Source organism: Spea bombifrons, chromosome 6 (genome assembly GCF_027358695.1).
Source record: "Spea bombifrons isolate aSpeBom1 chromosome 6, aSpeBom1.2.pri, whole genome shotgun sequence".
NCBI lineage: Eukaryota > Metazoa > Chordata > Amphibia > Anura > Pelobatidae > Spea > Spea bombifrons.
Genome location: NC_071092.1, coordinates 36,510,526 through 36,525,921, shown reverse-complemented (window position 1 = coordinate 36,525,921; position 15,396 = coordinate 36,510,526). Strand labels below are relative to the sequence as shown.

General features: G+C 41.5%; 1 protein-coding gene across 1 annotated transcript; it reads right to left on the bottom strand.

The window, feature by feature from the left end:
* Positions 1-3,634: 3,634 nt before the first annotated feature.
* LOC128500942 (sulfhydryl oxidase 1-like) lies at positions 3,635-14,231 on the bottom strand. Its single transcript, XM_053470315.1, has 12 exons — positions 13,991-14,231; positions 13,780-13,880; positions 13,457-13,505; positions 12,290-12,386; positions 12,030-12,120; positions 10,104-10,249; positions 9,915-10,014; positions 9,538-9,699; positions 7,962-8,084; positions 7,694-7,875; positions 5,520-5,689; positions 3,635-4,517 (listed from the first exon to the last, which is right to left on the bottom strand). Exons 1-12 carry the CDS (start codon positions 14,229-14,231, stop codon positions 3,799-3,801), a joined length of 2,181 nt encoding a protein of 726 aa, XP_053326290.1. The 3' UTR covers positions 3,635-3,798.
* Between the last annotated feature and the right edge of the window lie 1,165 nt (positions 14,232-15,396).

Genomic DNA, 15,396 nt, shown 5'->3' with positions numbered 1-15,396 from the left:
TTTTTAAATATTTTTCAGAAAACTTATCTCTAAGGGAATCCTCATTAATATTAAATTACATGCTATTTTTACATGATTGAGTCGTTATCCTTAAAATTTTAAGAAACGTATTTTTATTTTGAATGCATGTTGGAGTTTATTTTGCATGGACGCCGATGTATTTTACTGCATGCTGGCCAGAGCCGCCATTCTTTTAGTTACTGGAGTTGGAAAATTATACTTCTGTCATTAACAGTAACAGGAAACATTAGTAGCTAAACGTCTTGCACATGCTCAGTAGCACGCCCATTGAAGGCGCTAAAACAGTAGCCAATCATATGTATGCTAGCATAACGCCAGTGTTTAGATATCATACACGTGATTGGCTGCTACTGCGCCTGTTAATTTCAATGGGAGCTCAACTACCATTGACTAGAATCGTCGCTTTACTAGACCTAGTCTGGCTGGCTGGCGCTCGATGGATTTCCCACGTGGCCGATCCAGTGATTTCGCCTCCAGCAAGTAATGTATTGTCTGTGGGCCCTGAAACCGCTTTTAATTTTAGTAGAGTCAGTTGGAAAGTTTGTGTTCGTTTTGTGGCAACTTTTTTTTTTTCGAAGTCTTCGGTTTGGACGAAATTTGTCCAATATTTTTGTATTCTCCTCCTCTTAGTGTAATTAACATGGCAGCCACAGCGCCGAACAAACGAATGAAGATTTTCGTATTTGGCATTCATTTGTCGTTTCTTTTTTCCCCCAATGTTGCATTAATTTGTTAATTATTTGAAAATTTTTTGGATAACAAATGCATGAAACGGTAAAATTCGGCTTAAAAACGCATTTGTACGAAAACCAATGTGCAACTCTTATTTACATGCGGTAAATTGGAAGATTGACTCCAGTATGTATTTCACATTAATATAGGACTGGAACGCTCCCCAAGCTTCTCTGGGCACCTCCACCACATTTAGTGATACAGTGTGTTAACCTCTTCAGCAATCTAGTGTGTAAGTAGCAAGGAGCAGGTCACTGATAGGTTCATTATTGGACTAATTAATAGTTGTAGGAGTGTGAGCACCCCCCCCCCCCATGTATGTACATGTATGCCAAAGTCAGCAGGCCATATATGGTAAAATAACTTAAAATAACTTGAAAAAATGCCAATTTAGCTGAAAGGAAAGGATCCGTTAAACAAATGCTATTTGCTTCACTGATCTCTGAAATAAAATGCTGGTTCTTTCTATCAGACAGATGTCCCATTTTGTCTTCCTTTTCATTGGCATAGGGGGTCCAGGTCTTCCGGAATAGTTTTCCATTACCGCAATCTGATAGGGGCCTAAACACGGAGCTTTCTATGCTGTTATACTCATACTTACCCAAGAGGTCCTAAGGTTTGCAAGACGTTGGAACAACAGAGTTTATGCATTCCTTCGTCCGAGGAGTTATTATTTTTCCTCCTTTTTTTTAAGGAGAGTAAACAGATACATTGCCAGTATGTGAAAATTGCTCTTCAAGGAACAGTCAGCGTGATTTTTACTGTTGTGGTAGCAAATCACTTGCTGATGTCAAATCGCTGGCCTTGGTCCAGCAGAAGAAGCAGTCAGCTAGGATGTGAAGCAATAACTGCCAATAAAGTTGACACTACTCAACAAACATTGACATCACAAGAATTATTTCCCATGCGGGGCAAAGATAAGAATAAACTCATGCAGGGTGGATTTACATCCTGGTAACATCCACTACTGGGGCATCCCATTCATCCCAAATACCATGAAAACAAGACGTTTCTTCTGCAATCATTACCCTATAGCAATCATTACCCTATAGATTCATATAGTGATGGGGCTCACAGAATTGGCGTGGGCTGCTTGGGTATCCAAAGATCATCCGAATGCTTCGGAAACCTGCTAATTGCATAGGGTGGAGGGGAAAGAGCAAATACAAAAACCGATGTGCCGCTTACTAGAATTGATGGTTAATATAAATACAATGTCACATTAAATGACCTTGAACTCTGAAGATGTAGACTGCTGTGAGATGCACTCCCCCCCCTAGATGCCACTCATGGCTTGTCTGGGAGAGAAGGAACTCCCCCCCATCCATTAACAGAATTATACTCAGGGCCAGAAGAGCACAGAACCAGGAGGGTGACAAAAAGCACACTACAGAACACCCGCACCATGCCGAGCATGCACTATGATACGAAGCTTTTTCTTTTACATATTAAGAGCTGTCAGCAAAAAAAAGATAGAAGAGCATAACTGGCTTAACCTCTTAAACACCAGAGAAGTTTAGGTAGGGTTTGTAACCCATCATTGCAACCATTAAACACAAGCTCGTTTTCAATCACTGCTTTTCTCTTTTCCAGAATAAAATCAGCATGCAGAACAGCAAATCGGATTGAGCTCCTGCCTCCTAATAGAGTTGATTAGCAGCCGCTAGGTTATCCCTGTGTATCCACAGCAGAGCAAGAGCAGGATTACCCAGGATAGCTCGTTCTCTAATACCATCCAATTGGTTACATGAGGATTTAACAGATGGGCTCCCCAATGTGAGTAAACAGCCCGCTCCCCCAGCAAGCAGATTACGAGGGCCAGAGATATGACTAGTACAGACAGCTGGCGCAGTGACATAAGGGAAGCCACCGTAACTAGCACAGATTGCTACAGCGGCAAAAAGGGACACTATCCTAGTTAAGGGCACCGAAGGACATGTACGGATCGGAGACCGATACCAATGACAAAGGAGAGAGGGATAGTGTAGCTGTCCACAATTTAAGTTGATGAAAGGGTAGAGACATAATAAAGGTAAAACATCTATAATTATATACAAAGCTACATTATATGTCTATTACTGGCAACCAAAACTTATTTTTAATTAAGCATTATAACTTCCGAATGCAGATGACCCAACATACACTTACAATGCGGGTTACCAGATCCATCGCTAAATCTGATAAACACAGAAAGTGGGTCACTTTTCACTGCACTGCAAAGTGCTGCTCATTTGCCTGGCACTGAAAGGGTAAATTCCGTAATGTTTACATCTGCCTGAAAATCATCAAACTCTTTTTAAACCTGACACGGCAAAAATGTTTAATGAATAATAAAATTAAATACACAGACAGTAAATGATATTCCACGGGCCAGACTAGGCTTGTATAATTGATCTAATTATTGGTAGTCCACCCACACCCATGTTTAAATATAAACCGTAATCTGACTTGGCAAATACAGTATGTGCCCAAGGCATTCTCTTGGACATCTTTACAAAAGCATTTATTTATGCAATGAAACAGTACTTGGAATTTATGCATTGTGTTAGCAGATTTCAAGCACATGCATAGATCAAAAGACCATCAAACACCATTGTTACGGCTCTGCATTCCTTGGGTCCTTTGCATGTAGCCCTGTAAGCACAAATACTATTTTCTGTAAAACTACTTATGCATATAAGGCTTTGTGTATGCTATGTGGATCAAATTATGAGAAAAATGTCAAGGGAATAAAAAAATTGATCAACGAAATTCAGCTGTCAAAGTTTAACCTTAAGAACCAGTTATTCAAACAAATTGATACGTATGTCAATAACGGCGCAAACCACGAATAAAAAAAACACAGAAACAACTTAACAACTATTTATTAAACTTTAAGGTATCAGTTAAGCTGACACAACTAGTAAAATATCTATTTGGGCCTAGGATGGACAACCCATGTTAGCATAGAAATTCAATGGGTTTAAAGGCACTTTAAAAACATGTAACAGTTCTCTCTCCAAAATACAGAACAGATTGTATTGTTCTGGTTGGAGAAAGTCCACTTCACACTGGCAGATATGAGCACCGTTGTCGGGGGCAGCGTGTCCTGAGACTCATGTAAAGGTACATGGCAAGGAGACACATGCTGGAAAGGAAATAGAGAACCACGCACAGGCTGATGTCCAAACAAGAGAAGCCAACCTCCAGCATCTTCACCCAACGGCCTTTCCTATTCACCTCCCCACGCTCCACCACCACACCAATAGGGTAATTGGCGTCTACTCCTCTCTTTAGTAACCGATCTCTCACAGCAGCTTCATCGAACTCTGCATCACGAGGTTCTACAAGGGTTTTTGGATGTAGAGCATGGTTTCCCTTGTGCAGGCTGGAGTCCTTAAGAGATCTGCTTAGAAACATATTAGGTCCATATGAGTTTTTGTCATATGCATCGCTCTTTTCTTCATCGTCATCTTCTCTCGGATCATCACGTGTGTTCTCGGTGTCATCACGGTTCTGGATTATTTCAGACTTCTTCTCCTCATCCGTAACATCTCTCTTATCCCTTTTTTGGGTTGCATTGTGTGCCTTTTTCTGTTTTTCCAGCAGCACTTCCTCATCTTCCAGATACTCATCTGCTAGATTTTTTTTGCCAAAATGAGCTTTCAGGAAATCTAGAACGCTGGGGAGGTTCCAGGACATATCTGCTTTGGACTGGCAGAGCGGGCAAAGCGCTGCAGTAGGCCACTGAACCTTCGGAAAGGCTGGATCTTCACTCTGTGCACCTTTGAAACAGATAGAGATGGGTGAGCAGTCACAAACAAACACAACATATTATTTAGGAAGCCAAGCATTTCTAAAACTCTTGTTACCGCATTACAACAAAGTAATTGTTTATTATAACTCTGTTTCAAGCATCGATCCAAAGACACAATAATATAAAAATGTTATATATATATAGGCTTCAGTTTTAGATGGAGTCGATGCTTGATAACAACCAGAAAGGGTTGAGAAGTTAAATAAAGGTTACTAGAATTTTGCCATCAACAAGTCCAGTGGTTCTTATTTGTCCTCAATGAAATACAAGTATAATTATAGAAATGTATAAACTTTTATAAGTGCTAATTAGAAAAATGTTGTTATTTAAGACCATTTAAAAGTCATCAACGAATGACAGAATTAAAAAAAAATATAAACCCCATAAATTATTTGAATAGTCCTACAGATGCAGTAATAAGTTAACGTAGATAGGCCTTTTGTGGTCATAATGGTCAGGGGTCAGTAGGTGGCGCTATAATAACAAATAATTTTCAAAGAAAAATAAAATGGTATCAATAACTTGTCCTTTAACGGCGAAGAAGGACATTTTCCCCCAAAAAGCTATTTAAGGGTCAAAAAAACCTGTGATTATTCTATTAGTGATATATATGAGAATACCACAATGTAAAAATAAATTATACAAAAAATTATGAGCGTTAAAAAAGTTTTTAAAATTTTTCTATAACAAGAATAAAATAACTCTGGGTGTAAAAGGGAAAAAACTTAAATTGCTTAATTTTCCAGATCCAGTGTATACATGAAATATGGATTTCTAACTCATCCTGAATCTGTTTATATGTTTATTTGGTGTCCTGAACTATAAAGTGTAAGATTTGGGAAATTAGACAAGCAAGCTTTAAGCAACACCACTGAAAAAAGAAGGTTTCACATAAAGAACTGCTAAATTCTTAATCCCACTGGATATGGAACAGCAATCGGGATGTGAAACAGAGCGCGTTCTCCCTCACCTGCCAATCTCTTATTCACACGGTTGTGTCTTTCCCACAGCCACACGATGGCTTCATCCAAAGATCGGACGTTGCGCATGGACTCTTGGGCCATACGTTCAAAATGCTGGGCGCATTCTCTGCAGCCGAAGAAATGCTGGACGTAGCCACGCATCGCTAACAGGACCTCACTGGGAGCTGCAAACACAGAAGAAAAACGCATGAGAGGCGATACATGAATCACATTCCAATTACTATATGATTACGCAGCCACTGGCAGTGAAATGGTGTACTAAGAATATAGGAATCCACGAAATCAAGCTAACCAAAAACTGCAACTGAGTCTTTAAATAAAATGTCAAATATTTAAAATGATCGAACAATTAAAGCGGAGCTGTCTCCTACCCGCCAAATCTAAGCACAAGACTTTCAGGGCAAATGTGCAGCCTGATTCCAATTGGGCCACATTTTAAAAATCATAGCGATTCGTTGACGTTTTAAAAAGTAATGAAAATGTTCTAGAAACAATGAAGCCACTCGTGATCCACTGCAAGCAACACATTTAAATGAATCTGTACTCTCTGCTAATTGAACTCCTAGCAAATGTATAGATCAAGCTCGTCTAAAGTTTTAGGATGACGATCAGCTTTTAGCCACAATTCTCTCTGATCTATCAAAAGTATATAACGCCGGAAACTGCTTACACTGCAGAGGGGATTGTGGGTGCCTACTGACAAAAAAATATGGCATGCCGTTTTCCTTCCTTTATTCTTCCATATAAAACTTGTTACCAGTATTAGCAGACTATGAATAAGAGAGTCAGCAGCAATGTAATTATAATGGTTTGCATTAGGTAAAGAAATCGGGGTAATATATGTAATCAAATGCAATTCATTCTACTAAGCCAGAAGATAATTACATCATTTCATTTAAAAAGATCCTTTTTAATGGCATTAAGCATAGAAAATTGTTCTGGAATAGGTTGTCCGTTTTAGGATTATATTTTTGTCTCAATACTTTACGGCTGGTTGCAGCCACTTAAACCCGAAATCCTTTTTAAAGTTGATCGTTTTCTTTTGATTTTTACGTCTGTGTTAAATCACATTGGAGGTTTTAAAGGAATACTTAATGTACATCGATCACCGAGCAGGGCAAAACGGAGCGGTTCAATAAACGTTAAGGATCCGCAGCGCAATAATGCGCTTTGAGTGGAATCGGAACGGCGGCATAAACAAATGATCCTCGAAGAACGAGTCCGACAGAAGACGGATAGATTTACTGATCAGAAACTTTTGACCTGTTCATAGAACTGAGAAGTCTCCCTTTGCCCATCCCAGCTATTTGCCATTGAGGACACGTGTTTGGCTGAACATATCCCCCGACACATGATTTATTTACCGCCAGTCAGCTCCAGTTCTGGCTTGGTGAATATCAGAATTGGCGGTCCAACAAGACCCCCATAAGAATGTGTAGAAACTTTCTTGCTGCAGCTTCTCTTTAAGGTCAATTTTTTACATTTTAAAGTACATTAATATACATTCTCCTTTGGTGAGGCTGTCCGGGACATTAAACCTTCCCTGAAATGCTCTTTTTATGAACATTTATAAAGAAATGTAGAATTTTACAGCAGAGAGGAACACATTAGGTTTTTGGACTTATGTTCACGATTGCCTCATCCCTATCCCACGCACGCTTTAAATACTCCCAATGTATTAACGTCCACATTACACTTCTTCACCACCCTGTTACCTAAACATTTTCTAACATAACAACCCTAACCGATCCTCTAAATGTGGCATTCTATGACTTTGTCTCCAAAACAGAAGACATATCTTTGAGAAATATATTTGGTTCCAGCAATTATATTGGGATAAAAAAATCTCCCAGGAATTTAGCTTTGGACAAGCAACTAAAATGCAATTATTCAGATATGAATGCATAACACACTGTATAAAAAAAAAACATAAAAAAGTAAAAAACTGTAGATTTCAATAGGAAAGGGTTATTTTTCTCTAAAAAAAATTGTGTCCCGTTTATGAAATACATAAAATATATGGCGATGGGACATCTAACCGCGTTATACATTCTCACGTTCAGGTTCCTTGAAAGGTGAGTGACCCAAAAAATATTTTAGGGGTAACAAAAAAAAATGTGTTATCTGTAAAATATGTATGAATAAACTGGATTAAGAATGCTATGAGAAGGTGTTCTGGCTGCACTTACCGGGTCTAATTCTTCCCAGGGTTGCTACTTCAGATGCCTGGACTGTTAGAACGTGGAAAAGGGTCCAGAGGGAACACGGAAAGCCACGGAATTGGGGCTTGGAACCCTGACATCCAACATAGCGCACATCCGATGACAGAACAGCTTTCTGGGCCTTGGGATGGAGAAACATTTGTAAGTGGCTAGAAAATTATTATAGCTCAATGTAAATTACAGGTCAGAAGAATTTGGGGTTCTTACCTGATTTTTGTTGTTGAGAACATCCTCAAAATCCTTGTATGAGACTTTGGTTTTAGCGCGGGCGCGCAGCCAGGAATTAGCAGAATTCAGTAATGTACGCAGATACGGACGGGCAGGGAAGTACTGGAAAAAAGAAAATTCATAAAACATAACGTCTCATAACAAACAGGGAGTATATAGTTACAGAAAGCCAGGGAACCAACTCCACCAAAGCCTTTCTTTACCTTAATATCTCGTCAAACAAGTGTTGTGTGTATTGTGAGTCACACATTAGGTGATCGGTGTTGAGAGGAAGAAGTGTACACTATCGCCCCAGAACTTTGTTCCACATACCACTAAAACATTTCTAAACAAAAACACGACATCTAGCGTTTTCAGGCGCGTTCATTGACTTCTCATAAGGGCAATAAACTATTTTCATCGAGTCTTCCAGCTACCCACCACAACCCAAGAGAGAAAAACTTTGGCAAATGCAACACTGCACAACGGTAAAAGGGATTGCAGCGCATCACAAAACAATTCTCATCTAACTATCTCATTATTCTTTACTAGGTATAAAGCACCATGGCACTCTGCATTGCTTGAAGGCTGATGTGTAAAGTTTTTTATGTTGGGTTTCCAATCTTTAATCCAGTTGCAGGCATGCGATATAATGTGTTTTCCCCAGATTGCGTCTCATATCAGAAATTGTGTATTTTTGGGGAAGAAAAATGTTTTTGAGAACATGCAGTAAAACACTGCCCTCCGGTGGCCATTACAAGAAATTCTCATGGCTGCGGCTAATACCAGGGATCCACATCAGTCACTCGGTTTACCCATTGAAAGATGCGCCCTCATCGCAGGATACAGGAATTTAACACTTGCTTGACACATTTAAACATACTTAGACCGGGTTATCCTAAACATTGCTATGAAGTGAAGTGTACTTCGTAAGACGGTGTCATTTTTACCAGTGTAGGTGCCACGTTCAGCAAAACACGTACTCGAGAAAACAATTCCTTACGGTAAGATACGGAATTCACCAACAAGCAAAGGGTTAGATGTTAGCTTTTGGAATATATATGTTTTTAATTTATATAAATGCTGGTATACGATTCATTTGAGGAGAGGTGCGATTTTAGAGTCAACAAAGGGTTTTTAACAAAGCAATTTTATGAACATTTCTTAAAATGAAAGCAAGAAATTATAGGGAAACGCTTTTTCAGAACCCAGATTTCTAGAATAATTAAATACTGTGCGATACACCAAAGTACATACTCTGAAAAACACACACCTTAAATCAATACGCTTATCTAACCGCTCCACCTAGAACCATGTCAACCCTCTAAAGGTCTACAGGATAACCAAACAGCCCTGAGAAAAATATCCCGCAGCTTCTAAAACGCAGAAGGACGTATTCACTAAACTGTGGTTTGCATCCAGACAGACCAACCACAGGAAATTTCTCCTGCAAGAACGGGCATTGTAATGCATCGTGAAACTCTTGGGGAAATCTTGCTGTTTTTAATATGCATTGAGCTGCTAATTCCATTAGCAATTGAGCAACATGTTTAATGTTTAAACAACATCCACTTACCTTTCTCAGCACATTGATGAAATTGGAGAGAGCCTTAAGTCGCTCCCCATCCAAGGTCGCGAATCGAGCAACCTCCACCCTCAAAGAATAGTGAAGAGCCGACTCAAGATCTGCCATGTACACCTTGGCGCTAGAAAAAAGTATGGAAAAGATATAAGTATCCTGGAAAACTCCAGAATATGGCAGTTCAGGTCGGCATTCAGAAAAAATGAATGCTTAGTACACAGAGCATGAAAATATTAAAAAAATATGCTGGGGGTTACAAGAACAACAGGTAAAGCAGGTATTAGATAAGAAATACTAGACAGAGGACCTAAGTGAGATAAAGAGGATTTCCTTTACCTGTCGGCCTGTCTCTTCGGTGATTCAGTAGCTACGAGAGATGTCTCCGACCATCCGATGAGAGAGTGTTTTCCCCTCTGCACTCCGGGTAGTGAACGCAGGAATTTGGTATACGCCGAGCGAGTCTCTTCCCCACTAACAGAGAGACCCAGTAAATGTCAAGAACAAACTACTTAAAACAGAGATAAGAGGAAAAAAAACAACCAAGGCAGGAGAATACTCACAGGTTAATTCTGCTGGTAGATCCGTTCTTAGAAATCAAAAAACCAGCGGGGAATGAAGATACGTTGAACTTCTCCACCAAGTCAGTTTGGTCTTTAACTACCCTGCGTACCGAGACACCTTCGTACTGAACCATATCCAGAGCCACCTGTAATGACAGATCGGGGAGCTCAGACTCGCAAACGATTCCTTTCAATAAACATTAGCTGGAAACAAGCTGCTCGTAGATCAATGGGTTCTCGCGTGGTTTCAATTAGCCTGCACCCAGGAGGTTAGCGTATTAAACCCAACAGTACTTTACATCAACCCCAGCTACGGGCTCTGTGATTCCCTGCCAGCCAAACGCTCTACAGCTGTTTGAGATCCGCACCGTCTGCGGCTGGCTTAGGATCATAGGATCTACAGTCAATATTAACCTATACCGCTGCTAGTATGAAAGCATAGTGAACAAATATAAATATGGGTCATGAACAGGAGCAGGGCCGGCCTTAGGAGTGTGCGACTTGTGTGGCCGCACAGGGCGCCATGGCAACAGGGGCGCCTGCCCGGGACTTAAATTAAAGCATCGTTTTTTTTGTTTTTTGTTTTTTTTTTAACTTTATTTAACATCCTCCATATTAAATAAAGTAGTTTTAACTTTATTTAACATGGAGGATGTTAAATAAAGTTAAAACAAACAAAAAAAACGATGTTTCAATTTAAGTCCCGTGCAGGGGCGCCGATCGGTTGCTCGTGAAGTTTTCAGCGACCGCTCGGCGCCCCTCACTCTCCGTGACTCCGTCGTGGAATTTTTCCAGCGCTCAGCTGTGAAGCGCGCACCGCGGCAGATCGGGAAGACGGACGCCTCCCGCTTCCACTGTAGGACTCCGGCAACGAGGTAAGTAAGGATAGGGAGAAGGGGCAGAGGGAGGGGGCAGTGAGGGGGGGCAGTGAGAAGGGGCAGGGGGGGAGGAAGTGAGAAGGGACAGGGGAGGAGGCAGTGAGAAGGGGCAGAGGGAGGGCGCCAGAGGAGTAGTCCTCACAGGGCGTCAGAACACTTAAGGCCGGCTCTGAACAGGAGCATGCATATAGCAAAGGCAGGTTCTCAGCGGAAAGTACACACTACCCTTCCCTGCGCAAATATCTTTACTTTTACTTTGTTTAACCCAAGAAGGAGTATTCTTCTAGAAATTAGGCTACGCTTTCTGATTTTTGAAATTTGTTATATGCCGTTATTTTTGTCAATAAAGTACAATCATTTAAAAGCATATACCACTTTTTCTAAATCTTTTTGGTAAATTTGGCATGTTGAACCCAAAGTGACCATATAAAAATAAATATTATTTTGAAAGCAGAGAATATAGTTTATTTTTTCATGCACTCTTGCATATTTATGTGTTTAGCTACATCCCCAGACTACCGAAAAATGATAGATTTGTCTTCTAGTTAGGGAATTACAGCGTCGGGGCATGTCCATATCATGCAGCCATTAATAAAGAGTCTAATGCAGAAATCTGGCACATAATTGTAAAAAAAAACTTGGACTGTAATCATTTATTTGCAAGTAATTTCTTTTTTTTTTACTTTCAGTGTCAATTTCAATCTGCAACCATTCACCAATATTAATTTCCTACTAATGGAATGACACCCATACACCGTCATATAATAACAATAAAAGAGTAGAGCTCTTGTTCTACCTGAACAGCTCCAATTGTTTCCATGTTAATAATTGTCCAGAGTAGACAAGGTGTTTCAAAAATACTAATATAGCTTGAGGTTTCATGTTAGGAAATCTTTTCACTAGCTTTAATCTTTAGAGCATCATCCATAAACATTTGACATCTCTAAATTATGGAGATTAGTAGAAAAAGTTACTGAAGGCTCTTTAAAGGCTTGAGAAGTATGAGACATTTCGGTTATAGAGATATATCTAGATATATATTCCTTACCTCTCTACCCATGTACATCTTGGCATCCTCAAATATCACAGCCAGATAAGTCTCATTGTTGTTTGCGAAGAACTGCTCCAACTTGGGGGCGCTGAAAGAGATCACTCAATCAAACATTGCATTCATCGAAGGTCCGCACCACATGTTTAGAGAACGCGACACTTGCCCGATTTAGGGTTTCTGATTAACCACAAGTACCAGACGGTTGCACAATGACTTGGAAACAGTTATAGTTACAGTGTAACCTATCCTTACATTACCTGATTGGTTCCAAAGGAGGACACGCTGGTGGTGGGGACTCCTTCTGCTCTTCCAGTCTATCGATGATGTGCTGTCTGATTTCTTGTACAGACGAAGCTGAGGAGAGTGGACATGAAACAAACCGGATTCAGTGAAACTAGGTATGCAGTCTGACCGTACGATCGTTAGTACACTTTACCCGCGTCTACCATCACGAAATACAAGGTAACAGAAAAAACCAACAGCCATGCCAAGAAATAAATACCAGAAGGGGATTAATAGAAAGAGAAACAAATACAGAGAAGTCTCAGGTTGCTTAGAGCAGTATTGTTCTAAAGAGATGCTGCGGTGCTCCCATATTAACGCACATTTTTACAAGCTCTTTCTTTACAGCATTTTTTCCACACACACATTATATATATATATATAAATTAAATCTAATGTACAAATAGTGTAAGGTGTCTCAAAAATGGGCACATATGAAAAAAAGGGTGTTTTGAAACCTACAGCACTCTGCAAAGGTTTTCTCGAAGGAAATCTAATGAAGGGATGTTGTCACCTAAGCAGGGTAACAACGTGAATCAAAACTATCTATACAGCAGAATGCTAAATAAGTGTGTGACACCTCATAAATCAAGGGGGTAAAAGGCTGTAAATTTGCTGGATACATCCCCTTTTGGGAGATCACCAAGTGGTGCTAAATCCTGATCAGGTATTCTTCAGGACAGCAATCCATTTGCATGTGAAGCTTTATGATAATAGCATGAATAGGGGCCGGTTCGGACATATTCCCAATTCATTTCTCTTTGATTTGTAAAGCCATTTAGGCCGCCCTGTATGCTCCACACCATCTGTATGTACGGATCGGGTACAGAGCTCCTTCAGGGAAACTGCCGATTCACTTGAACTCAAAAATTTGGGATGTGCCTAAAAACTTGCTTCCTTTACTGAAACAATATGTATTTTTGGTGGGATTAACCGTGACTATTTCAACTAATTCCTATAATAAACAGATCATATAAAGTAGAGCGACAAACAACAAAAGAGTGTTAGACACGGAGACAGACTTGGTAGCAATCCAGAGGAAAAGGATATAATGAAAGACATTTTTTTCCCCCATAAGATAAACAAAGCAAGATTGCACAGACATTCAGAAAATAATTGGGAAAAGGATTTAGTTACCATACCTGGAACTCGTACACCCTCCGAAGGACTTCCTGCAAACGCTTTAAAGAACTGGAAAAATAAACAAGACATTTACTGATTTGCACAGATTGTGTAAGAATGTCGAGGGACAGACGGGACGGACGGACAGACAGACAGACGGGATGGGACAGACAGATGGGATGGGACAGACAGACGGGACAGGCAGGCAGACGAGACAGAGCATGGTTTTCAAAAGAACGTATAGGGAGGAACAGTGAAAATAAAGAATACTGAGAAACAAACGAACAGCTGTATATAATGAAAGGACAGAACAAAAATGAACCGCCACGTTATAGAACATTACCTGAACTGTGGGGTACCCAGTAACCCCAAATTCGTTACAGGTATCCCTGTTTGACTCCTCTGCACAGTCTAGTACAGCCAGGTATACTGCCGGTCTCCAATCTATGAAAAATAAACACAGGTACCTTTTAGAAATATACACTAATTGTTTGGGGAAAAAGGTCAAAGGGTCATAGGTATATGGAGGATCATTTCCACGGCCGGCTGCTCACCTTGCACATCCCGAGCCAGCGCACTCCAGGTCGGTCTGAACGCCGCGCAGTGTCCGCACCATGAAGCATAAAACTCGGCGAGCCAGGAGCTGTTGGACCCGAGCAGGAGAGAACGGGTCGCCCCGGCCAGGGACACCAATGGCTCATCCGGGGAATAGAGACCGCCCCGAACCTGGGACACCGCGACCGCGAGAATGAACACCGCCGCTACGGACACGCTCCAGCATCCCGGGCCCGGCATCATTCAGGACACCGGGCCGGGAAGAAATCACCGGGGGTGAAGAGTCTGAGATCCGCCCTGTAAACACTGCGAGGAAGAAACAGACTGTGAACCCAAAACGGTAAACAAAACACCGCTTGGCGTCCCTACATTGTGACATCATCATCGCTCCTGTGACAACACCGCTAGACTGTCCTACTGAGAGACCGCTGGGGTAAATACACCAGCCCTGTGCCCAGGCCAATAGACTGCTGGGGTAAATACACCATGACACCAGCCCTGTGCCCAGGCTAATAGACTGCTGGGGTAAATACACCATGACACCAGCCCTGTGCCCAGGCTAGTAGACTGCTGGGGTAAATACACCAGCCCTGTGCCCAGGCTAATAGACTGCTGGGGTAAATACACCATGACACCAGCCCTGTGCCCAGGCTAGTAGACCGCTGGGGTAAATACACCAGCCCTGTGCCCAGGCTAATAGACCGCCGGGGTAAATACACCAGCCCTGTGCCCAGGCTAATAGACTGCTGGGGTAAATACACCATGACACCAGCCCTGTGCCCAGGCTAATAAACTGCTGGGGTAAATACACCATGACACCAGCCCTGTGCCCAGGCTAGTAGATCGCTGGGGTAAATACACCAGCCCTGTGCCCAGGCTAATAGACTGCTGGGGTAAATACACCATGACACCAGCCCTGTGCCCAGGCTAATAGACTGCTGGGGTAAATACACCATGACACCAGCCCTGTGCCCAGGCTAATAGACCGCTGGGGTAAATACACCAGCCCTGTGCCCAGGCTAATAGACTGCTGGGGTAAATACACCATGACACCAGCCCTGTGCCCAGACTAATAGACTGCTGGGGTAAATACACCATGACACCAGCCCTGTGCCCAGGCTAAAAGACTGCTGGGGTAAATACACCGTGACACCAGCCCTCTGCCCAGGCTAATAGACCGCTGGGGTAAATACACCAGCCCTGTGACCACATTAATAGACTGCTGGGGTATATCCACAATGACACAACCCCTGTTACCACACTAAGACTGTCCTACTGAGAGACCGCTGTGACACCAGCCCTGTGACCAGGCTAATAACTATCACAAATAGTAGTAACGTGACGTGTATTTAATTCAGCAACAAGGGCAACATTTCGACCTTACAAAACACACCCGTTAGTGAAT